The sequence below is a fragment of the Cuculus canorus genome, chromosome 7 (assembly GCF_017976375.1).
Source record: "Cuculus canorus isolate bCucCan1 chromosome 7, bCucCan1.pri, whole genome shotgun sequence".
Lineage (NCBI taxonomy): Eukaryota > Metazoa > Chordata > Aves > Cuculiformes > Cuculidae > Cuculus > Cuculus canorus.
In genome coordinates, this window is record NC_071407.1 from 39321967 (window position 1) to 39346363 (window position 24397).

At 45.1% G+C, this 24397-nt stretch overlaps 3 protein-coding genes across 8 annotated transcripts in view; 2 read left to right on the forward strand and 1 right to left on the reverse strand.

Moving 5' to 3' along the window:
• DNAJC9 (DnaJ heat shock protein family (Hsp40) member C9) lies at positions 1 to 6539 on the forward strand. Its single transcript, XM_054071299.1, has 5 exons — positions 1 to 294; positions 463 to 603; positions 1531 to 1785; positions 2539 to 2622; positions 3359 to 6539. Exons 1-5 carry the CDS (start codon positions 115 to 117, stop codon positions 3476 to 3478), a joined length of 780 nt encoding a protein of 259 aa, XP_053927274.1. The 5' UTR covers positions 1 to 114; the 3' UTR covers positions 3479 to 6539.
• Positions 6517 to 19452, reverse strand: FAM149B1 (family with sequence similarity 149 member B1). 6 transcript variants are annotated; one of them, XM_054071293.1, is made up of 15 exons: positions 19325 to 19452; positions 17910 to 18014; positions 17222 to 17351; positions 16122 to 16264; positions 15386 to 15508; positions 14622 to 14792; positions 12628 to 12815; positions 12229 to 12359; positions 11600 to 11653; positions 11066 to 11178; positions 10215 to 10421; positions 9664 to 9790; positions 9231 to 9356; positions 8181 to 8262; positions 6517 to 6655 (listed from the first exon to the last, which is right to left on the reverse strand). In XM_054071293.1, exons 1-15 carry the CDS (start codon positions 19384 to 19386, stop codon positions 6582 to 6584), a joined length of 1836 nt encoding a protein of 611 aa, XP_053927268.1. In that variant the 5' UTR covers positions 19387 to 19452; the 3' UTR covers positions 6517 to 6581. The 6 variants fall into 6 exon arrangements, with proteins under 6 accessions (XP_053927268.1, XP_053927267.1, XP_053927271.1 ...); XM_054071292.1 differs by lacking the exon at positions 19325 to 19452 and adding an exon at positions 18304 to 18404; XM_054071296.1 differs by lacking the exons at positions 14622 to 14792; positions 19325 to 19452 and adding an exon at positions 18304 to 18404.
• ECD (ecdysoneless cell cycle regulator) overlaps positions 19334 to 24397 on the forward strand; it is an 11048-nt gene continuing 5984 nt past the window's right edge. Inside the window, exons 1-5 of the mRNA XM_054071298.1 lie at positions 19334 to 19556; positions 20122 to 20239; positions 21340 to 21427; positions 23065 to 23243; positions 23950 to 24142. Of these exons, the coding sequence (XP_053927273.1) occupies positions 19385 to 19556; positions 20122 to 20239; positions 21340 to 21427; positions 23065 to 23243; positions 23950 to 24142 (750 nt within the window). The 5' untranslated portion in view covers positions 19334 to 19384. The remainder of the gene's footprint in view (positions 19557 to 20121; positions 20240 to 21339; positions 21428 to 23064; positions 23244 to 23949; positions 24143 to 24397) is intronic.

Below are 24397 nucleotides of genomic sequence, written 5' to 3' on the forward strand. Positions count from 1 at the left end.
CCTCCCTCCTGCCCCGCGCATGCGCACCTCAGCCTCGCGCCGCCGCCAGCCTGCTGCCTGCCTTCCTCGCCCGCCTCAGCTTCCCGCCTCAGCCTTCTGCCCGCCCGGGGCGCGATGGGCCTGCTGGAGCAATGCGAGGCCGTCTTCGGCTCCCCCGACCTCTACTGCGTCCTGGGCGCTCGCCAAGGGGCCGCGCCCGCCGAGCTCCGCCGCGCGTACCGACGTGCGGCCCTGAGGGAGCACCCGGACCGCGCCCCGCCGCGGCCCCGCGAGGAGGCCACGCGCCGCTTCCAGGTGAGCGTGAGCGGCGGGCCGGCGCGCAGAGAGACCGACAGATCGGCTGACTGACAGATGAACAGACGGATGGACAGGCTGACAGACGGACCGACTGACAGACAGACAGACAAACCAACAGACAGACCGACGGACAGACAGACCGACTGACGGTGCGTCTCCCCGCAGCTCCTGAGCCAGGCGTACGCCGTGCTGAGCGACGCGGAGCAGCGTGCTGTGTACGATGAGCAGGGCACGGTGGACGAGGAGGGCGAGGCGCTGCGCGGCGAGCGGAACTGGGGCGAGTACTGGCGGCTGCTCTTCAAGAAGGTGAGCGGCCAGGGCTGGGGCTGTGCCTGGCCCGGCCAGGGGGGCGATTGTCCTGCTCTGGGGCAGCTCTGCCTCCTGGGTTGTGTGCGGTTTTGGGCTCTGCAGTGTGAAAGGGATCTCAGGCTACTGCAGAGTGACCAGAGGAGGGCACGAATCTGGTGAGGGGTTTAGAAGGGAAGCTGTATGAGGAGAGGCTGAAGTCACTTAGTCTGTTCAGCCTGGAGGAGCCTGAGGGGAGACCTCATCGCACCCTGCACCTTCCTCACGTAGGGAGGAGGAGGAGCAGGTGCTGAGCTCTCCTCTCTGGCCACCAGTGACAGGACCCGAGGGAACGTCAGGAAGATGCCTCAGGGGAGGGTTAGGTTGGACGTTAGGAAGAGGTTCTTAATCCAGAGGGTGGTGGAGCGCTGGAACAGCTCCCAGGGAAGCACTGTCAGTGCTAAGCCTGACAGTGTTGCAGAATCATTTGGACAACACTCTCAGCCACACAGTGTGAATGTTGGGGTTGTGTTCTGTGTAGGGACAGGAGTTGGACTCGATGATCCTTGTGAGTGCCTTCGATCTCAGAACATTCTGTGATTCCTTGGGGAGGGCTGGGAGCCGGTGGAAGGGCTGGTGCTGGGAACGTGAGGAGCTGGGAATCAGCAGCGGCTCCTCAGGAAGGAGAGGGCTGGGCTTGGGGAGCCAGTGGTAGGGAATGAGGGCTGGGATCTGGGAGCTGGCGGTGGGGCGGGAGGGCTGGAGGCTGTTCTTCAGGAAGGAGAGGGCCAGGGTCTGGGAGCTGCCCATGGGATGAACCTGCCAGGAAAGCTGTAGCTCCTTTTCCATTAGGAGTTTTCTGCAAAACACCGGGGTTTTTTTATGCAGTCTCTTAAATCCTTTGGGTGAGTCAATCCTGTAACTTAAGGAGTGTTGCTTCTGCCTCAGATCACTGTTAAAGATATTGAAGACTTCGAAAAGAGCTATAAAGATTCAGAAGAAGAGCTAGTGGATATTAAAGCAGCGTACATGGATTTTGAGGGTGACATGGACAGAATAATGGAGTCTGTGTTGTGTGCGGACTATACAGATGAACCCAGAATAAGGAAGATCATAGAAAAGGCCATCGACTCTGGAGAAGTCCCATCCTACAAAGCCTTTGTAAAAGAGTCCAAGCAGAAAATGATGGCAAGGAAGAGGCGGGTAGGTTACATCAGTCAGGGACCAAAGGGAAATATTATTTACTATAAGCTTTTAATCTCCTTTTTCAGAAGTACATGAAGCTGTTCTTAAGACAAATGTATGGCACAGGACAGCAGGGTTACAGATCTTCCTCAGTATCTGTGACTTGCACCTTTTGTCACCTGTTCTCCACCTCCTGAACTGTTGTCAAAGGCTTTTGCACTGTAATAGGCTGTTGCCTGTTTTTTAATTTCATTATTACACGCATTGGCTTATTATGGTTTAGTACCTTCCTGCATATATTTACAAAGCCATGAGTTGGAGTAAATAACAAGTGTATGTAGGGTGGAAATATATATTCTCTTGCCTTTTGGCAAGTGTGAAATAACTTTCTGGACTAAATGGACCTCTTCCCCAAACTGGCTCTGTCTTTTCCTGGACACTTTGTAGAATATGTTGTATGCACATCACAGTAACTTTTCTCAAGTGTACAAAAACATCACGGCAGGTAAGACAGAAACCAGAGTGGGTGGGGGGATCAGGGGTGGACATCTCATCGTGGTCAGGACGTTGAGAGAGCAAAAAAGGGTCCCGCTCTGCAGAACTGCAGGCCCAGAACAGGTTTGTTTGGGCTGATTCCTCATCTGTGGCCCAACTTTTGTGTTTCCTTGCAGCATTTTATGTACAGGTGCAAAATAATTAAGTGTTTGGTCACTACTGTAAGACTTTGACAACATGCAAATTACTTTTTAAAAAACTAGTTTGTGATTTTAGGCAGAAAAAGAAGCCAGTGAGGCAGAAAAGACCAAAGAGGAACTGGGCCTTGGTGGAGAAGATGACTTGAAAGCTCTGATTCAAGTAAGGCTTTTTCTCTCTGGTGAAGATGATTACGTTACTGGCTTATAATTGTATTTTCCCTGAGCGTCTTTACCTTTTGGATCATTGTTCTGAGTTCCTGAGGTTAAAATCTGACCTTAAAGTATTGGTGTACTTTAATAGTCAGAGTATGGTATGTGTTTTATTGCCTGTGTCTTTCTAAAAATTAACAGAGCTATTCAATTACACTTGTCCTTACTGTATACACAACCAAAACATTGAACATCTCATTTTAGGCAGTTGGACAGTGAGTGTCAATGATTTTTCTTTCTGAGAGGGATTTCACAAGGAGGTAGAAGTTCATAAATTATTATTTTGCTTTTTATCTTGGAGATCGAGGAAAGAAACTTAACTGTTTATGTTCCGATTTCCAGAATCTTTTCTGTTTCTTCTTATTGCCCAGTGGGCTTCCCAGAATGTTTGTGCTTAATCAGTCCTCAAATTGTAATAGAGGTTGGGGTCTAAACTAGAAATTGCTTTTCTTTTCCTAGCCTTATGGCATGACTTTTTTATAGCCACTCTTTACTTCTGCTTTCGGGAAGTTAGGTACAGAGCCTAGAGTGTACAAGTAGGCTCTTGCATGGCAGTACAATACCTCCTGTAGTTTGTATTCCCTGCTTAACGTACACTGAGATTTTATGTAACTATTGAACTTCAGTAGAATGATCCATATGGGAAATAGTAAAATGTTTGGGTTTGGTTTTTTTCTCCTCCTCAGAGTAGAAATAAAGATCGAAAAAAGGAAATGGATGACTTCTTGGCCCAACTGGAAGCAAAATATGGGAATAATGCTAAGAAAGGAGGAAAGAAGACTGCATCCAAGAAAGGAAAGAAATAAAGAATACTGTAGGTGAAAATATCTGGTCTAATTTCGTATAGCTTTCCATAGCTTGTGGATTTGGGAGGATTTCAGAGTGTTTCTGGACTCCTGTTTCGGACAGTGTGTGCATCAACTTGCTGTCACTGGAAGGTACAATACGGAGTGCATCCTGAAAAAACAACCAAGCGTTCTGGTGCTACTCTTTAAAATCCTTTGGGTGCTTATTGATTAAGATCAAACAGATCCTTGACTAGAAGTTTTGTTATAGTACGGAGGGCGTGTGATGCTGGGGATGGTGAGGTGCTTACTGCGCTTGGGTTGTGGCACCTTCCTTTCAAACATCTGGTGCATACCAGTATAGCTGCTAGTACAAACCTGTCACCCCACCCCTTTGAGGGTCAGCAGTGCGGATTCCCGTGGTTTCTGAGCTGGAAACCTTATTTCTCTGCTACGCATGCATTCCTTTTGTAACAACCCAGCTGTTCTTAAAGGTCTTTGCTCTTCAGCTCAACAGACGTTTTTTTCAGATGTTCCACTGCTTTTATAAAATTACTTTGGAAAACTGCAGATTTAATAAATGAGAAGGTTTTTTCAGAATCCTGTGCTTGGTTGCTTTCCCGGTCCTCTCCACATTTTCTAAGCTGTTCAAACCCAATTGATCGCATGGGCTCTCCTGACTGATTTAAGTCATGTTAATACTGTATTCTTCTCCAGCAGCGGAAAAGATGACTCTCTTGTTAACTATGGCAGCAGTGCTGGTGATGCCACATGAGGTGGAAGGGCCACCTCCTGTTTGGTCTTCGGTGGCCTGTGCACATGCTTTAGGAAGAACATGAGACTGCAGGCGTGTGGCTGTGCAGAAACTCCCTAATGCAGAGGCGAGGCAATAAACTTAAAAACCCACAGAACGGAGCCAGTTCTGTGTATTTCTAGGGTCCGTGATGTCCCACAACGAGGTGTCCCAAAGCTTATAAATGTCTTGGCTGTTACTTCAACAGCATCCCGGTCATGCCTGCTGTAGGAGTGGCAGTGGCAGTGTGTTTGTCCACTGTTCTCTTATGTCAGAAGGTTATTACTTCTGTAAGGTGTGCAGGTATTTTGAAGGTTTAACTTCAGCTGGTTTTACACCACTTGACACAGTGTGCAGGGGTGTGAATTCAAAGGGTAGCCAGTGGTCAAGTTGCTCAAGGGAATGAGGCTGGCTTTGTTTTATGGGTTAGTTTTGAAAGGCTTGGGAGTCATGAGATCCCCGCTGTTTCAGTGAAAGTGTTCAGAGCAGACTCTTCAATAGAAGGAGGTGGTAACTGTTCCCTGTTACTTGTCTGCTTTCAAAAATTATCCTGGTTCAGAGAGTGCAGCTTGTTGTGTTGCATAATACGACTTGGACGCTGCTGTGGCTATACCAACAGATATCCAACAGCCTAGAAGTTTCTCATGTCAACCACCTCTACAGAAACCAAAAATTACCTATGATATGATGGCTTTCACTTCAGCACCCTGATTCCTCTGGGCTACAAAACACTCTTTTATGTTACTAGAAACCTGTTCCAGTTTATTTGTGTGCTTTGTAACTCTCATGCTCTGGGACTACAGAAAACTAACTGATATGAACAGGATGCTTATCTCCAGTTAACTCAAGGTAATCGCCACACTTTACAATGTCTCAGTAGTCTTAGCTGTTAAGAGAAGTTGTATTTCAAAAGAATTTAGTGAACAGAGGCCTCTCTTTAGCATCAGTTTATCTCTGTGCAAACTTAAGAGTTTTAGATTGAGCCCACAGCATTTTTTCCCCTACTCTATAAATGCACAGGAAAGTTAACACAGTTATGTTTGCATAGCTCTGCTTTGTTTTCTTTGCCCTCCTTTTTGATTACAGCGCACTTGGATCAACTGGACTTGGGAACGTAGGTAATGATTAAAAATCACGTGCTGTTCTGGAGGTACCAGCAACATTTGACAAACTGCATAGCTTAGAGTGGGGAAATAGGGGAGCCACTTCATAAAGAATACTGACGAGCTTTTTCCATTATGAATTGTAATTTAGAAAATCTTATAAGGAAATTTAGAAGGAAGTGCTCTTTAATTGGATTATAAAGGAACAACTGTTTTCGCGCGGTGTCCTAACTTTGTTACAACAAAGCGGTTAACCTCGCCTTGTCTGCATACTCACTTAGAGCCTTGCACTTGCTGCTTAGGAGCAAGACCTTCATCTAATCTTTTGTTTTGAGAAGCTTGTGCTTGTGTTTTGCCTTATTTGGAGCCACAAGGGCAACTGCAGTGCATACTTCTGATACGCCTGTTGCACCATGCAGGACACGTCTCCTGAAAGCTACATTCCATCTGTGGATTGTGGGGCTTCACAACAAAATGCAGAAATTGTGTGTGACTGCAGGTACTTTTTGAAAGGGAGACTGAGCTCTTCTGTGAAATTGCCATAAAACGTCTCACCAGAAAGACCGTGTTTCAGCACTGTCTCGAACTACTGGTAGTAACAGACTACTTTTACCCTCTTAAACCTTCTCCAGTCACTGAGGAAGAGCAAGTAGCGTGCTACCCTTAAAGCTGTCAGTTCAGTTTGCTACCTTATTTTTACCCAGCTGTGTTAATATCTGCTGCAGTTACTACAGGATTCATAACTTGTCTAAGTTGGGTTGTACAAGCAGTGTCATGTGTACTGCATGCTTTTGATAAGATAATATTGTTTTAAACATATAGCTTTAAAGATTTACATTACTGCTACTGTGGAGCTAACGGAAAAATCAGCAGGTTCTGCAGAACCTGCCTGTAACAAAATGAACAAATCACTAGCCAGTAATGGGAAAACAGCAATGATGGAGAGTGTTTGCTAGATGTTCTAGGTGTTAGACTTTACTGCCCACTGGAGTATATTCACCCTCCCACTGGAGTATAAACTAATAATTAGTATGACTAATACTTGTAGAAAACGGAATGTTTAAGTGTACCCCTTCTAGTCTTTGGCTGCTGATTCTTAGATTTATATAAAAATAGTTAGTCATAAGGAAAGGTGTTTGAAAACTCTCTGTGAACAACACGGACATTGCTGAGGATGAGAAGTGGTTCACAACTCTCTGGAGAGGGATGGGTACTTCTTCGTGTTATGTCAGAACCCCTGTTTGCTTTTTGTGACTGATCCGCTTCGCCTGCGGGCTTTCACAGAACCGTGCAGCTGAAGACCTAATAAACAGAGATTGTGCACAACTTTTATGACTTTCAGAAGGTATTAAAACTGAGCAACAAATACATCTTCTTTAGCTTAAAGCAAAAATGCCGTTTCTTTGACCTTTTGTTCTAATACATGGCTGTCGGCTGCATTACATATAACTGGTGTGAGTTAGAGACAAGCGACTGGCCTGCCAAAAGGGGCAGAGTTTGTGCTTTCACAGTGGTTGCATCACAGGGAACTGCCATGTTCCTGGATCTCTCATGAAGGGTTCAGGTCTACAAAGTTCTAACTATTCCAATTGTTTTTTGTTAACACAGCAGTTATAACACTTACGTTGCTTTTAAAGGTGCTGAGTAGGGTTTGGGGGTGGGGAGCAGATATTTTAGTTTCAGTACAAACTACTCCTTTCTTGGTTAAAAACAAGTGACTTCTGTTTAGTGCCTTTGTTAAACTCTGACTGCCTCTTGCACCACTTACTTTAGTGGCAGTAGGCTGTTTCAATTGCTAAACAAGCGAAATGCCCCTGCTGTCCTATACACACCACCTTAACCTTTGCAGCTTCCATTAACTTCTGCAGTTTCAATCTCATCTTGTTTGTGTATTTTGATGTGGGACATGCTGACAACTCCATAAGGTATCACCAAACACTCTAACTACAGGAATCCAGTGGAACTTGCCTCAACAGACAGTTTTCAGAAAGTGCCTCTGAGCCCTGCTCCATGCCACCCTCCTCTTGGTGATATGTAGCAGCAAGACCACATGAACCACAACCCTGGTTGGGACCACGTGGCTATTCTGAAGCATATAACAACTATTTTCAAAGATTATGAACCACAAACATTTTAAGGAGATGACTTTGCAGTGAAGGAAGGGAAACCGGAGGGAAAACTATGCATAACCTTCCCAACAAAAATGCCTTCTTGCAGCCTTGCTAATTGAGTTGATTAAAAATAAGTAATTTTAGATGAGATTAATTTTAGGTAATGCTAAGTAACTCCACCAAGTTCGTGCAGTTGTTACAAGTTAAGCATTACAAGCATATTTTGATTTCAGAGTATGCAAGTGAATTGTACTGGTACAGTTACTGGCTGTAAAACATACTTTGCGTTGATCTAGTGCAATTCTGAGATCCAGCGCAAACCCAATGCAATCTCTTCCAGATTCAGTGCAAATAAGTTTCTGTTGGACATAATGCAGTTTCTTTCAGTTGTACATCTGAGCAAAGAAAAATCCTGGGACAGAAAGTAGTTGTTGCTGGTTCCTGTTCAAATTTGCAACTCCAGCTCTTAACTTTGACGTGTGAGGCATTGGGACTGATTACATTAAGCTTCCTTAAATGATTTTAAATACTAGGTGGCAGTAAAACCATACCTATCGTACTCTATAAAAGTATAAAACTTGTATAATGGAAAATTAAAACATGATGTAGAACTTCGAAAAAAATCCTCAGTGTATTCCCCCTGTACGAAATACATCCTTGTCCTACAGGCCTACCTCTTACTTAATCTTATTAAATTCTCTGACTGGGGAGCGTACCTGAACCCACTGGTCCTCTGCTTATCCGAGACTGACTGCTATAATCAATAACAGTGCAAGAACGGCGGCGCTGTGGATCTGGCTGAAAAGACAGATGAAGTTATTCATCTTTGCATAAAAAGTTCTAAACATCAAGATTATAATACGAACTATTTAAACTTATGTATTACCTCATTTGTAAGGTGGTGTAGGTCTGAATAGAGCTTTTGCAAGTTTAAGGACAGTTAAATCAACCTGAAGTTCAACTCCTAGAGGGCAGCAAATATACTTCCATAATACTCTTCCTTTGAATGATCACTGGGCCAGTTAAAGGTATTTTCACCACTTCTCGAAATTGTTCTGGTTCAGGATACGTTTAGAAAGTTTGTACACTCGGGTGCCCAGTCAAGGATGTTGAAATTACACACAGGAAGCAAACCAGCAGCTATTTAAAAGCTATTGTTACAAATTATAGCTTTTAAAACTTAGATGAAAATGCTTTGTTAGATAGGACAAGATATCAGGAGAGTAGGTGTTTCAATAAATTAATCCAAGAGTATTTGATACCGAAGCAGACTGGACATCAATAGTATGGCTCAATAGTATGGTAGTGAAGGCTACCCTACCCTTGTGTTTCTGACTTCCCAATGTCTCTGCTAAACGTTAAAGCATCCTCTCCTACCCCTCAGTTCCTCTTAAGCCTTCAAAGTACATGCTGGATTGAATGTTCCACCTGAGGTAACACTTATGCTTTTTCTACCAGCATCTCGAATGTGGACTCTTCAGGAAGAGTGTGGTCCCACCAGCTGCTGCTGTAGCGAGGGGCTGTCTGGGTGCAGTAGAGCGAGATCCTTAGATGTGAACAAGCAACTTATCCCGTTTGTTTTGAAAGTGCCAAGCAGTGATGTTTCTGTTAACCTGCAAGTGTCTTAATCAAGTGGCCAACTTAGTGAACTCCCTGGTACCGATTCCCTGTGACATTTGGTTCTCCAGGACTGTTTACCTATGCTAACTGTCAGAGCACCCTACTGAGTACCTAGGAATGATCTGGTATTATTTGCCATGTTTTACCGAGACTCTGTTGATTGTGTTAGCCCTGGAGAAATGGTCGGGTAAGAGAAGCTGCTCCTGTAGCTGCTGGTGGGTATCTTCATGTGCTGTAACACTGTGAACTCGACTTGAGTTCCCTCGAGATTTCTGCATTGAAGAATAGCAGTTATCACTTTTTCTTATTGCAGCAGTATGTTTAAAAGAATTGCCCTATGAATTAAAGATCATTTTCAAGTCGATCATTTTACATCTACTTAGGGGGAGGAAAAAGATTCTGGCACTAACTGGAATTAAAACACTCAGCTCTGGGTGATGCTGTGGGTCAAAACCAGCATTTTTTGGGCATCTATTTCAGTTGCTGTCACCTGCATGAGAACAAACTGGAACTTTTGGGTTTGGTAATTTGATCAGCGGCGATTACAATTTCAGACTACCCAATAATTGTTCCCGTTACCGTTTGCCTCTGGGATCCTGCAGTGCTTGCGTGCTTTGCCACACTGGTGGTAGCAATAGGTGGTAGGAGCTGGTGTCGGCCCCAGAGCTGAGGGGAGGCTGAGGTCAGCTGCTCGTGTGCCCTTGGGCTGAAACAAGAACAGAAAAAAACGAGTTTATACATAAACATACAATCCTGACAGTTTGTTTGGCACTATGTAGATAGCAGGATTTTGCTCCAAGACACTGGTGTTAGGGCTGACTGTTGGAGGCTGGATTTAAAAGAGGACTTTTGCAGCCGCTAAACACTGGCAGAAATCTTTTTGTTCTATCAAAGTGAACTTCTAGTTTTCATAATGTTTAATATTAAGCATACATGCAAAATGAGTCTGAGAATGAGCACCTCGGCAGGAATCCTGGCAGTGGGTGCAGACAAAGCTTTCTCAAGGAAGATTGTGCTTTAGTGGGCAGTTAATTTCTTTAATCAAACAACTAATGTTCTTTCTCTTCAATTGAATGCTTTTTATATAAGCTGAGTTCTCTAAATACGGTAACCCGCAGTGAGAAACGTACAGGCGAGTTCCCCTGAAGACATCGTCCACAGACCCAGGGGTGCTCATGCGGGAGTGGCTGGTATTGATGGGATGCAGGGTACACTGCAGTGGGTTTTGCCACCTTGTGGAACGCGACAGGGATGATGTACTCAGCTCTAGAGGATGGTTTGGCCACACTGTGGTAGAGAGGATGGAACTGGAACATGGCTGTTTGTCATCCAGGTCTCTAACAAGAGAAATAAAAAAACCAAAAGAGATCTGATCAACACGACTGATAACTGCCCTGTTACCAAAGCACTCCTCTACATGTGACATTAAAAATATTACCTGTGGGTAGAGAGGATGTTTCCATTTTCATGTAACTATATAAAGTGATTTTAAGTCAAGTTAGAAAAGAACAGGGGATGAAAAAGAAAAAAAGAAGCCTATCTTCTTTTTTTTTTTTACTGAACTTTCCGATTGAAGAGTCCAGTGTAAAAGTAAAAATTAGTCACTGAACAGATTAAAAACCAAACCCTACTGTAAACACCACTTTTCACACCCACAGCCTAGATCTAACAGAAGCCCACTTCTAAGAACTGATCAAATCAGTTTCTCTGTCCTGCTCTGAGCTTCGTCTCTTTTCAGGATGTCATTTAGTGCTGACAGTAATGCCACCACTGTTCCCTATGGTAGCAAACCAGCAGCAATCAAACAGAAAAGCTGTACTAGAAGTATCCTGTTTCACAGAGGGCAAATAAATAAACAAGCAGGCAGGCAAACGAAAGAGAATTGTGTTTTCCAGTGTCTAAAGTTCTCTCACAACATTTTGGGTCAAATCTCTCTCACCATGAGTTACCTACTTTACAGCAGATGATCTATGGTTCTTACATAGTTTTCTCCATTGCAGGCAGATTCCGTTGCTGTAACTGGATCCCATGGATCACCATCAAGCCACTTAGATTATGTTGAGAGCCAGTACTTGACCCTTGAGAAACAGATGCCTGAAAGTTTAAAAAATAAAGAAGTAAATTCCTGTTTGGCAGAGACATACACACATATTTACAGTTTTTTGTCCTGGTAAATAATTTTGGAGGAAAGAAATTAATTTCTTTCATGACACCCGGATGTATACTCAGTTATACTATTTCCCCATCTAAGGTAGGCATCATAGCATTTCATCTGTCTTGTAAATGGTAGCACTTAGAAAACATATCCTACCCTGCTACGCCATGCTCAGTGTTTTCCAACCGAGCATCCCATGTGCACAACAGTGTCTTCCAACAATGGCTATAATCAGAAAGCTTTACAAAACTGATTTTCATTATATGGAATACAGGCTGATATGGAAAAACATAGGATTCTACCCACCATAAAGACAGTAAATAGAAAATACAAGAGCTTTAAACTCTCCAGCATACATACTTGAGGTGGTTTTCTCCTCTTTTTGCTTTTGCGGCCACATCTGGGTTTTGGGCACTACACAGATAGTACAGGGAACGTGAGGAGGACGCAGGGTGGAAATAAAGGAAAAAGAAAGAAATAAGAAGGAAAGAGTCGAATTAAAATGGAATAAACAGGTAACACTTCGGCGCTCACCACTCTAGGAGCTGATTGCCTACAGCAGATGATACAGTCAGCTCTGGGGTCTGAGAAAAATGCTGGTTTACAGCTGCATTGAGATTAGTGCTCTACTGCCTGATGAGTTAACTATAAATAAGCTAGTGAGAACAGGATCTCCCACACACAGTCCTCCATCTCACAATTCAGTTCAAACATTACTGAAATGGAGAAAGAACTACATTGTTAATAAACAGTCACCATATGGTTGTCCAGAACATATATAAAACAGTAAGTTTCAGAGCAAAAAGTAGGAATTAAAACTTGCAACTGAGGAATAACAGAACTTAAGTGTTAGAGAGGACAGTCAACATTCAGACAAAATCCAAACTAGTTCTGTACGTAAACAGTCCCCTGACGTACTCAGATCTGCTGGCTTAGGTAGCGCTGCATTGATTGATCCTTACACACACCAGCTGGCTAAAAATACTTACCAGATTGGATGTCACTGGGGGCATTTTAGTCGGTGGCACACGAGGTAACAGCGCTGGCAGAGGATCAAACGGCAAAGGGCTTCCAGCATCCGCTCGAATTGTTTCTACTGCTATGATATTTTTCTCATCATCTAGGCAAAGCAACAGAGAATTCTGTAAATACAGACTGTAAGCATCACTAGCTGTGGGCAGTGCTAGGAACCCACATTTTTAAAAGAGAGTCCTCTTAGATGTTAAGCTGTATTAAATCTTTTGAAGGCGTGTCGCACTGTTAGCAAAACAATCCTTTTTTTCCCCCTGAAAAGATGATTCCCAAATACATCTCTCTCTTACCGCATCCTAGAAAAATTAAATAACTGAAATCTCCTTTTGAATCTTCAGTTTATCTGTGATCCTTACCAGAAGCCGACCCTTCCCAGTGTCTGCAGATTAATTCTTCCATGCACCCTAGGACTTCACTCCACACATCATCAAACACAAACGTGAGCACAGAATCCTTCATGCAGGCATACGGAGAAATAGGTGGAAACCCCAGTTTCCGTCTGCCAGAAGACAGTCCAATCTTCCTCCCACACAGGTCCTCCTCCCTGTGAAAACATAAGCATCATCTGTATCATAAGTACATTTTCTTTGTCCTCTGTATTTTTGTTGCAATTATTTAATAAGAGTAGAACATCAGGCTGCATTTCTGTTCCATTTTCTCTTAAAATGAAACAGGTCAAGGCAGCTGGGTGGACAGCCTTGAAGACATTACTTCAGGAGAAGTTTTAGATTTATCACACAATACTATTTTCTGAAAGCTGATAGTAAGAAACAACAAATTCAAATAACAGCCTAATACTGGAAGAAGCAGCCTGCTGTACATTGGGCACTTGACCTTTTATTTCTTCCAGAATCTACCACTGACCCAAATGAGAAGTGACCGAGGCAACCACATTGTTGCCGCACGTCTTGGTTTCCCCATACAAAATGACTATGAATGATACTTCATGACTCATAAATAATTCACCAAGGAGATCAAAGTTCCATTTAAAAATAAACAGTAATAGTTCCAGTGATATCTGTTCATCATGCTGTCAGGCTCCATACTCAACACCGCTACAGAGCTGCGAAGCCCAGCCAGAGGAATGTGCAAGGGCACCCTCAGCCTGCTGCTCACGCAGCCACGGGCTCAGGGCACAGCTCTAATGTGCTTTTAGGTGATTTGTGTAGTCGATGAGAGAGGAGTAAAAACGTAATTCACAGCAGCAAGTGAGCTTTGCTGCAGTCTTCCACAATGCAAGAAGTATTCTGAAGTGTGAAACGTAGAAGACAGCTGTTCAAAAAAGTACATGTTCATCTGCCAAAAGAAACTTAATAGAAGGGAGAAAATATTACTGATGCAAGCACAATTTTTGTGGCTTTCCTAACTGCTCCCTGCATTAGTACTTAACGTCTAAAAGCTTCAAACCTTAGGGAAAAAAAGGGAGATGCCACTAAAAAAAGCTACAATGCTTGTTTTTATTTTACAGAGACAGTGGTAGTTTGCTGCAGCAATGTTTCTCTAGCCTTGTCAAAGCAAGCCACTACCAGTCTGAATCTCAAGGTCCATGCAGTTAAGTGGCTTTGTTTATTAAAACCAATTAAGCAGTTAGCAACTGGCAGTACCATCTCCAGTCCTTACCCAGGACATATGTTCATATTGTGCATTGAATAAAGTAAAGAGGCACAAAGAATCCTCTTTATGCCACCCCAATCCTTTCTTCTTAAGATGAAAATAGCAGTAATTATTTATTGGCGAGCATCAAATCCCCTATAATTCTTAAATTACCACTGAAAATCTGGTAAGGTACAATTCTACCCAAAATGCTAGTACAAAGGCAAAGCAGCACATTTCTAGCACGTAACAAAAACCAATGAATTCGACTTTGAATAAAAATAAAAGGCATTTAAACAGGTTTTATTAAATATGCCAATATGTCACTGCAGGCTCTTGGTTATGAATGGAATGAACAGGTTGGATGGGGCCTTGGGCAGCCTGATCCAGTGGGAGATGTCCCTGCCCATGGCAGAGGGGTTGGAATTAGATGATCCTTAAGGTCCCTTCCAACCCAAACCATTCCATGGTTCTATGATACTATTTAAACCAGGCACAAAAACAGCTGGTATGAAAAATTACAAAAAAATTAAGAAAAATAATTTATCAAAATAAATTGTTCTAGGACATGGATCAGGAGAATTCCCAGTGCCCGAGCAACCCCAGCCTTTGGAAAGTTCTCTAGAGGAAAGATAGAAAAAAACCCCTCATTCTTCAAATACATTATCAACTAATATCAAACCCAAACAGATACATCTTAACAGCAGGAACTCCAGGGCACTGGGTACTAGTTGCTATCTTCACGCTCAATACCTACACATCTCTGCAGTCAAATGCTAAATATTCCTCCATTACGCCTTCAGAAACAATAACTCCATCTTCTCCTTCTTCACTCTCTGGTGAACACACGGTTGGAGACTTGGGATGCTCAGCCTTTTTGTGAATGGGAGTAACAGAAAGAGGTACCTTCTTGCCACAAACACTAAATCTGAACAGTTGACAGTTTACGGAAAGTAGAAATGAAAATAACTTGTTATTCCACTTCAGATAGTAGCACTTGGGGAGCTGAGAGACAACACAGTAGTTCAGGACAAGCAGTGGGGAAGCCAACAAATTATACTTTAAAGTAAGAACCCTTTTGCTTTGGATATTTTAAATTCTTGCCAAGGAACTTGAAACTTGGGGAAAAAAAAAATCAAAGCTAATTAAAAACATTTTAACACATTAAATAACAAAAATAGTACTAATGTCATGCTATGAAATTTTGAAGTTCTATACAAATTTAATAGATGATTAACAATAAAACTAGTTACAATACAAACATAACCTTAAGGAGTGAGTTGCAGCAAATATTTCTACTGACTGACCAGTTTACTGTAGCTAGCAACAGGCACAGCTACGTAGGCCTTGCTCTTCTGAATGTGCCACCTCTAGTTAAAAAGAAAACATGTGCTGTGATCAAAACTCAGCCTAACAGACAGGAACGAGGTCTCTCGTTCTGAGAAGCCTGTCACTGCAGCCCACCGAGAACAGAATTACCTTCCCACCTTGGTGCAGTTTGCATTATCTGCTGGTACTTACTCATTAGAATCCTTTTCTTGTGGTGAACTTACATCTAAGGAACCAAAAATGCCAGAAGATGAACTGGAATACCATCCATACCCTTCTTCATCTGTGGGGATCACTATCTGCTTCCCCACAACCCTGACGTGGCAAAACCAGAGGATAAATGAATCAGGAAATGTTGACAGTAAAATTATTGCGGTGTACAAGAACACACAGCAGCAAATCCTGAAACTCCTGTAGGGAAGCTACGTGGTTTTCTTGGTGAGAGTTAAATGTGGTTCCACTTATTTTCCCTAGCACAGATAGCTTTGAGTCAGGCAAATACATAATAAAAAATTTTTGCTTGCCTTTTTAGGTTCTGCTAATTGAACAACTTCTTAATGTGGACAAAACCATTCAAGTACAGGCAGTGAAGATTTAAAATTCAAGTTTCCAGGTAGCCACAAGAACTGCTATGCTAGGGCCAGAGCCTTTTAAAAACAATTTAAGCTCCTGGCTTTTAGCTATAATACACATCTTTCCAAACAGAATTCTGCTATGTCTAGACCAAGTCAGTTGTAAACAGCAATAATCCCCTGGCAAGGAACCAGCAGTGTGGATGACAATGTACCAGAGTGATCTTTTTATCTCTATCTGCTATATAAGTGCATAAAACCACCCTGCTACTAACATGGTTTTAAAATCAACTGTTCCCATCCCTACCCTCTTACAACTCTGTGATGGCGCTAGCATGAGTCTATTAATAAAATACCTGAGATGAGGAAAGTTGGATGTCCACTGGCGGCATTCTTCCCACAGCCCCTCAACACTCACATTTTCTGTCTGCTCATAGAGAAGCTCATCAATTTGCCCGAACATTTGCTGAACTTGTTGTGTGGCAGCTTTATCAAATTCCTAGACAAGGAAGTTATCCAATAAATAGCTAGTGAATAGCATTCAGAGAGGTTTTTTAATTGCTAGGGTTTTTTTAATATCTGTAAAAGACGACTATTTGTCTAAAGCTGAGTGGGACTGATTTAAACAGTTATGTGTCTTTCGCACAGAAAGACATTAACTTTAAACAATTTCCCCCCCAAGATGTTGCGGACTGATGGTAGCTACATAAAAAGCTCACATGGACACAACAGAAAAACTACTGAAACATGTTGAAATATCTGTATTATTATACTAAGTAACAGACATAAAAGAGACCACAATGGGAAGAATAACATTCAGTGACATTTTAATAAAATAGAACATCTGTTGCTTGCCATGTCCACGAACAACAGCAAAAGAACAAGCAACTCAGACTGGTGTGAAATGCTGTGGAAGTGAAGGATGTTCAGGATCATCATTACATGTTCTCCTCTAGCTAAAAATGAGGTCAGTTCTTTGGTAATTTAAAACTATACAGTTCCATCTCACCTCACAGAAAGCAACAGCACACTTTGTTCGGATAAATGGGGAGTAAAACAAGTATTTCTAAACAAAAATAATGTTGTAGAGGCTAACTAGATTTTGAGAAATGTACAAGTATGTAGAAGTTTGATGAAAGTCATCCAGTCCTGTTTGGGGTTGCACAACAGCAACACTGATTATGTTGTAGAGATACATGTATGCATTAAGTTATTTACATTTCTAAAGTTTTAGATGGAAATGAAGAATATTAATTGAATAATGTGAGCCTAATATGTTTTGATCCAAGAGAAAGGAGAGGTGGGGAAGAGGTAAGATAGTCTTTGCATGATCACTATTGTGATTTATAGACAGATCCAAGACTCATTTTTATCCTGACAGGCATTTGCAATGGTGTTTCAAATGTCTTTCTACCCACTGTGCTACATTTGGCTCAGGCAAATGCGTTTTACTCACATCATAGCCCCAAGAGAATGCTGAGCTGTCTTCAGTGGAGGCACCAGCGTAACTCTGACCAGCAGACCACGAATCCTCACCAGGTGGAGCAACAGAAGGGTCAGTCGATTCCTTTCGGATTTTGGACTCCCTGAAACGCACAGAGGAAGAAAAGGAAGAAAAAACCACCAACAATACACAGTGAGAAATGATGTGGGTCAGAAAACTTTTCTTCTGTACAAAAAGGCATAGATTTGTCAGATAAGATCTTACCAATGACAGAGTTTTCATATGATAAATATTCTTTTCAGAGGCATTTTAAGCAGAAGCCACAGCACACAAGTAATTATAACAACTGTAACTTCTATTAATCTCAACAACATAGGAAGTCTAGAGGTCAAAGGGAACAGATTTTTCTTAAAATTATCTCAGTTAAGCTGTAGACTTAGTTCTACACCACTCAGGAAATATTCTTCCCCCTCTTGTTTCCTACACAAAATTAGATGACCCAGGCTATTTTTGAGCTGAGAACACAGCTTTACACTTTTGATGATTTCCAAAACAGGAAGGATGTGTTTGGCAGTGATACAGACGCCAGGCAAAGCCCAAGCCTACCTACTGTATTCCTTCTGTGAAGGGAACTCAACACAAGGCACCTGGTTTTGCTGTTGTTTCCAGACAAAGATTCACTTCACATTAGGACACGTACCTTGAGACCCGCCCGTGGTTTCCAGATGTGGCTGTGGCTGGGCACACCTCCGCTAGTGGTTCTGGCAGTGGGTGATGCCGCAAGGCATGTTTTGGAAGTCCTTGTCTAAAAGAAGTGGAACATCACATTACTTATAAGAATAAATACCTACAGAGTTCCAAAGCTTTGCAGGGTTTTCTTCTGCTTTTCAAGGAATGCACTAATTTGCATACCAGAGCTCATTTCTTATTATTATAAGGCTAATACTTGTGACCAAAGCTCTAGAATTAAAGCATCAAAACTAACTGCAGGAGACACGCTGAGATAAAAACTCTTGGCTTAGAAATCAGTGCCTTCCTTTCAGCTTAAAACGTTGTTGGGGATGCGTCTGCCGCTCTCCAAGAGCAGATCTGACCTCCCTGTCCCCGTAGGAGACATAAACTGCACAAGAGTGGTCACCGCACCAAGCAGTGGCAAGTTAGGAGAAATGGCATCCCCCATTTCTGCTCTGCCCGCGCAGGGATGCGCAGGCAAAGAGGGACAGGTGGCAAGGGACAGCACCGGGACCATGGGCGAACCAGGACCAGTGGAAACTCAGGCCTCAGGGTCTGTTCGAGCCCCTTGTCCCCCAGGGTCGCAGGGCAGCAGGAGGACTCAAATCCCTCTCCCACACCTAGAGTGGGGGACAGCAGAGCGGGAGAGGGGGGCAGCAAGGCAGGAGGAGGGGAGAGCGGGGCAAGTTGGGGGGAGCGGGGCAGGAGGGGAGGGGAGCAGGGCAGGACCGGGGCAGGAGCAGGGGGACAGCGGGGCAGGAGGGGGGGAGAGCGGGGTAAGAGGGAAGGAGAGTGGGGCAGGACGGGAGGAGAGCAGGGCAGGAGGGGGACGAGCGGGGCAGGAGCGAGGGGGGAGTGGACAGGAGAGGGGGGGAGCGGGGCAGGAACGGGGCAGGAGGGGGGTGAGTGGGGCAGGAGGGAGAGGAGAGCGGGGCAGGAGAGAGAGGAGAGCAGGATAGGACGGGGGGAGAGTGGGGCAGGAGGGGACAGGGCAGCAGTAGGGACAGCGGGGCAGGAGAGGACAGTAGGGCCGGGGGGCAGCGGGGCCGAGGCAGCGGGACAGGATGGGGGACAAGGGGGTAGGAGGAGGGACAAGGGGGTAGGAGGGGGGACAAGGGGGTACGAGGGGGGACAAGGGGGTAGGAAGAGGGACAAGGGGGTAGGAGGGGGGACAAGGGGGTAGGAAGGGGGACAAGGGGTAGGAGGGGGGACAAGGGGGTAGGAAGGGGGACAAGGGGGTAGGAAGGGGGACAAGGGGTAGGAGGGGGGACAAGGGGGTAGGAGGAGGGACAAGGGGGTAGGAAGAGGGACAAGGGGGTAGCAGGGGGGACAAGGGGGTAGGAGGGCTCGGGGGCAATCGCGCCGCCACCCCGGGTCACTCACGCTTCCAGCGCGGCGCGGGGCACGGGCAGCCGCGCGTATCGCGAGAGCCGAGGCGCCGCCATGGCCGATCCCCGCGGCCCTGAGGCGGCCGTGCGTTGCCGTCTGTTCGCGACCGGGGGCGGCCCCGAGCTGCCCCTCCTCGCCCGGGACATCGCCCAGCGCTTCGCCCCGCTCCTCGCAGCCTACATCTGGCACCGGGAGCCGCTCCGGCTGCGCTGCCGGCCCCAACGCGGTCAGCGGGGAGCGGGGCGAGGGGGGGACGGGTCAAGGAAAGGGGCTACGAGGGGGAATGGGGGGAGGAAAGGGGTTGCGAGGGGGAGTGGGGGGAGAAAAGGGGTTGCGAGGGGGAATGGGGGGAGAAAAGGGGCTACGAGGGGGAATGGAGGGAGAAAAGGGGCTACGAGGGGGAATGGGGGGAGAAAAGGGGTTGCGAGGGGGAATGGGGGGAGAAAAGGGGCTACGAGGGGGAATGGGGGGAGAAAAGGGGCTACGAGGGGGAATGGGGGGAGAAAAGGGGTTGCGAGGGGGAATGGGGGGAGAAAAGGGGTTGCGAGGGGGAATGGGGGGAGAAAAGGGGTTGCGAGGGGGAATGGGGGGAGAAAAGGGGTTGCGAAGGGGAATGGGGGGAGAAAAGGGGCTACGAGGGGGAATGGAGAGGTTGTGAAGGGGAGCCCTGCAGGGAGCGGGGGGTTGTGAGGAAGGTAGGGACCTGTTAGTGGGTGCGAGCGGGGCAGGGGGCTGGGGATGGGAGGGGGTGGGCAGCAGGGCACTAAGTCATCTTTCCTGTGCCTGGCCAGGTGAGATCCCACCGCACATCGGCAGCACCACAGTGTTTGGGGATAATGTGGAGGACGAGTGGTTCATCGTTTACCTGGTGCGGGAGATCACCAGGGAGTTCCCGGGGCTGGTGGCCAGGTAACAACCCCGGGCACCACCGTGCTCAGCAGCTGGGATGGGGAGTAAGAGGCAGAGAATCCCTAGGTTGGAAAATACCTTTGAGATCGTCAGGTCGAAGGGTACCGATCTAATACTAAATCCTATCCCTAAGTACTACATCTACCTGTCTTTTAAATACTTCCACGGATGATGACTCAGACGTCTCCCTGAGAATCCTTTCAGTGAAGAAGTTTTTGCTAATATCCAGCCTGAAGCTCCCCTGGCGCTACTTGAGGCCATCCCCACTCGTCCTGTCACCGATCGCTTGGGCAAAGACACCAACCCCAACCTCGCTACAGCCTCCTTCCAGGGAGTTGTAGATAGTGATAAGGTCTCCCCTCAGTCTCCTCTTCTCCAGGCTAAAGACCCCCATTTCCCTCAGCCCCACCTCGTAAGACCTGTGCTCCAAACCCTTCACCAGCCTCATTAGACTTCTCTGGATGAGCTTCAGGACCTCAGTGTCTTTCTTGTAGCGAGGGGCCCAAAGCTGAACAGAGGATTCAAAGTGCAGCCTCACCAGTGCAGAGTGCAGAGGGAGAATCATTTCCCTGCTCCTGCTGGCCATGCTGCTTCTGATACAAGCCAGGATGCCATTGGCCTCCTTGGCTACCCAGGCCACTGCTGGGTCATGTTCAGTTGCTGTCAACCAACACCCCCAAGTCCTTCTCTGCCAGGCAGCTTCCCAGCCACTCTTCCCCAGGTCTGTAGCACTGCACAGGGTTGTTGTGTCCCAAGTGCAGGACTCAGCACTTGGCCTTGTTGAACCTCAGCCCGTTGACCTCGGCCCATTGGTCCAGCCTATTCCCTCTGTAGAGCCTCCCTACCCTCCAGCAGATCAACATTTCCTCCCAGCTGTGTCATCCATGAACTTGCTAAGGGTGCACTCAATCCCTTCGTCCAGGTCATTGATAAAAATATTGAACAGAACTAGACCCAAAAGAGTCTGGCATTTTCCCTACCAGGGGCTGGCATAAGGTCCTGTCTTTGTATTAAAACCAATGCAGACACCTGTGTAGAAGTGTGTGTTACTGTGTTGTGTGAGACTCACCCTAGTAAGAAACTGATTTCTCCTTGGCCAGGATTGATGACAACGACGGGGAGTTTCTCTTGATAGAAGCAGCTGATTTTCTCCCAAAGTGGCTGAACCCTGAGAACAGTGAAAACAGGGTGAGTAAAACTTCGCCACCTGTTGACAAGTGGTTCACAGTGGCTTTTTACTCAGCAGTTGGAGTTTTCTCTTGCAACTCTACATAGTGCAGTGGACTGACTGCTACTGGAAATCCAGAGCCTCTTACCTGTGAGGAAACTTCTGGTCAGGGCTCAAGACTTGTTTTACTTAACAGCATGGTTTTTTTCAGCACAGTCTGTTTTCATTTGGGTTTCAGTGAGCTTCTTGATATGTGCTGTGGACCACTGGAAACTTCTGATACTTGATTCCTCTCTGTGTGCACTTGCAGAATGCTGTGTAGAGCGAGTGTGCCCTGAGAAACCGCTCTGGGGATTTCTGGAGATTGTTACAGATATTAAGTGATTCTTCTAGGATTGGTTTGTTGATGGATGGAAGGAAGAAAGACAATGTTCTTATCCTAATATGCTCTTATGCTAATGGCAAAACTACAGAGTCTGCGGCAAAACTATAGAGGCTGCAGACCTGCCTGCTAGGCGGTGTTGTTCAGACAGGTCTGACTAGCACATAAATCTTCTTTAAGAATTGTTCCATGCACTGAGCCAAATGAATTTTTTTAGAACTTGCTGCTTATGGTGGCAAATGCGAAGGCAGTGAAGATGTTGGGCTATTGATTAATCTGTAAAATCAGTAAGTGTGGCCACCTTTCCATTTTTGAGGTTATTGGAAGGCTTGGATTAACATGGGAACTATGGAATATATTTGGCAGTGTGATACCATATTGCTCTCCTCAGGAATACTTGTGGATCCATCGGAGCTTTCCAGCTCTGCTGTAGCCACTTGGATTTTTCACTCCCATATTCTCGAATGCTCAAGCACGAGAGTTCGCAGCCCTTGGGGTGGGTGATGCTCAAGACTGGACCATTGCTGACTCTGCAAGGAGGCAGACTGGGTCTGACACGGGTGGATTAGTGAGTGGACTCTTTCACCCAGAGTCTGCAGCCAGATCACCTCTCTGTGCTTGATTGCTAGGACTTACATCACTGGATTTCTTGGCAGTGGATTTAAATGGAAATAACTTATTTTTTTCATTAGCAAAAATTTAGCGTGGGATTTTTTTTTCTGATGACAAGACTCTTCAAAAGAAAAGGGGCAGAACACAACATACAAATCAATTGTAAACCTGTGGACTATTGGTGCTGTGTTTTCCTTGCATCTGAAGGAGCAGAGTGGGGGAGCTGGTAAGGTTAGATTGATTTCTTTTCTCAGGACCAGGAACCAACAGAGGTCATGTGTAGCCCCTGAAATAATGCTTTTCAGTCCCTATCCTATTCTTCATCAGTTGGGTTAAGCTGCCGGAATCTCCCAAAGCAAATCTCTAGTCAAAGAGGAACTTTTGGAATTACTGTATTTAAGGAAACATGATATATTTGACCACGCTTGTTGCAGTTAAAGTAGGGTGGTTTGTTTACTGGTTGGATCATGATCTCTGGCACCTGCATTTACCTTATCTCCCATTTAAAAAAAAAAAAAGCACACGCTTTTCTGCATTGTTTTTCTGTTTGTGGTCAGTATTTTCTGTGTTAAAACCAATACATTCATATATGAAATGGAATTTTGCATTGCTTAGCGTGTGACTGTTCTTATCCCATCTGATAAGAATGTTACTGTCTGCCAGGTGTTCTTTTATAAAGGAGAACTGCACATCATTCCGCTGTCAGAGACTGACGAACAGGAGTATGACCTCTCTGCTGCCTGTCCAACGATCTCGGAGGCGTTAATGCTGTTATCCACCCGTTCGGAGGAGTTCCTGGCAGCAGAGCCCATTAGAAGGGCAGTGTATAAACGCATCAGTGGGTATGTGGGTCATCTGGTTTTGTCTTCTGCAGCAGTAAGTCCTAGTTCTGGGCTGTCTGGGGTACTTTCTTGTGTTCGTTTTCATGTTAGATGTGGTAAAACTGCTTCCTTTTCATAAACCCCCAGCTGGAGGTTTTTCTGTGGCCTTCTTCTGAAGAGGAGGACCAGTGTCCCGTAGGCTGTAGTGTTACCTGAGGGCTCTGAAAGTTCCCTGCTGTGATGCCGTACCTAACAATGGCAAGAATAATTCTTCCTTCGTATCTTTCTTCCCTGAAACTTCTGTCCCCTTGCAGGGCAGGGGAGAGGATTAAAAACCAAAATGTAGAACCAGCATGCTTTTCAGAGCCCCAGTTTGTCACTGGTGTGTTCGGCACTGTACATGACTTGGCTGCATGAGCCAGGTGACATCCACATTCGGTGCGGTGAAGGGTACTGCATAGCTGGACGTTGTTAGTCAAGTTCATAGAGATTGATATTACAGTGTGAGGTTAAATCTTTATTAGCCATGTGTATTTATGTGTATGCATATATATAAACAGACATTCCACATGTTAGAGTAGCAGAGTTTTAACTTCAATTTAGAAAAAGCTTCTGGCACTTGTCCCATAATATATGTTAAGATGAAAGTGAAAATGGGAATAATAATTAAAAAGTGATTTGAACTTGCAATACGCTTAATGCACTCTGTTGCTACCGTGTGATACAGATATCCTGAGAAAATTGAGGCCTCATTTCACCGAGCCCACTGCTACCTTCCGGCAGGCATCGTGGCGGTGCTGAGGCAGCGCCCTTCGTTGGTGGCAGCAGCAGTCCAGGCCTTTTACCTCCGAGATGCAGTAGATTTACGAGCATGTCGCTCTTTTCGAACTTTCCCCGCAGACAACCGTGTGATGACTGTGGTAGGTGATCCTTCCAATGCAGCTTGTCACTGAATTTGGTTCTGTAACTGATGGAGGTTCTGTGGTCGAGTGATACACACATGTGGATTTCATTTTTAAAATAACATGTTTTCTGATTTATTGTTTTCTTTTGATGTTAGACATGGATTTCCAGTTCATGACATTAATAGCTTTTCTCTCTTCAAGCTGATGTGGCTAGATTTTCAAATGTCATGAGAGAAGTGATTCTGAAATCAGAAGTTCCTCTGCCAAAAT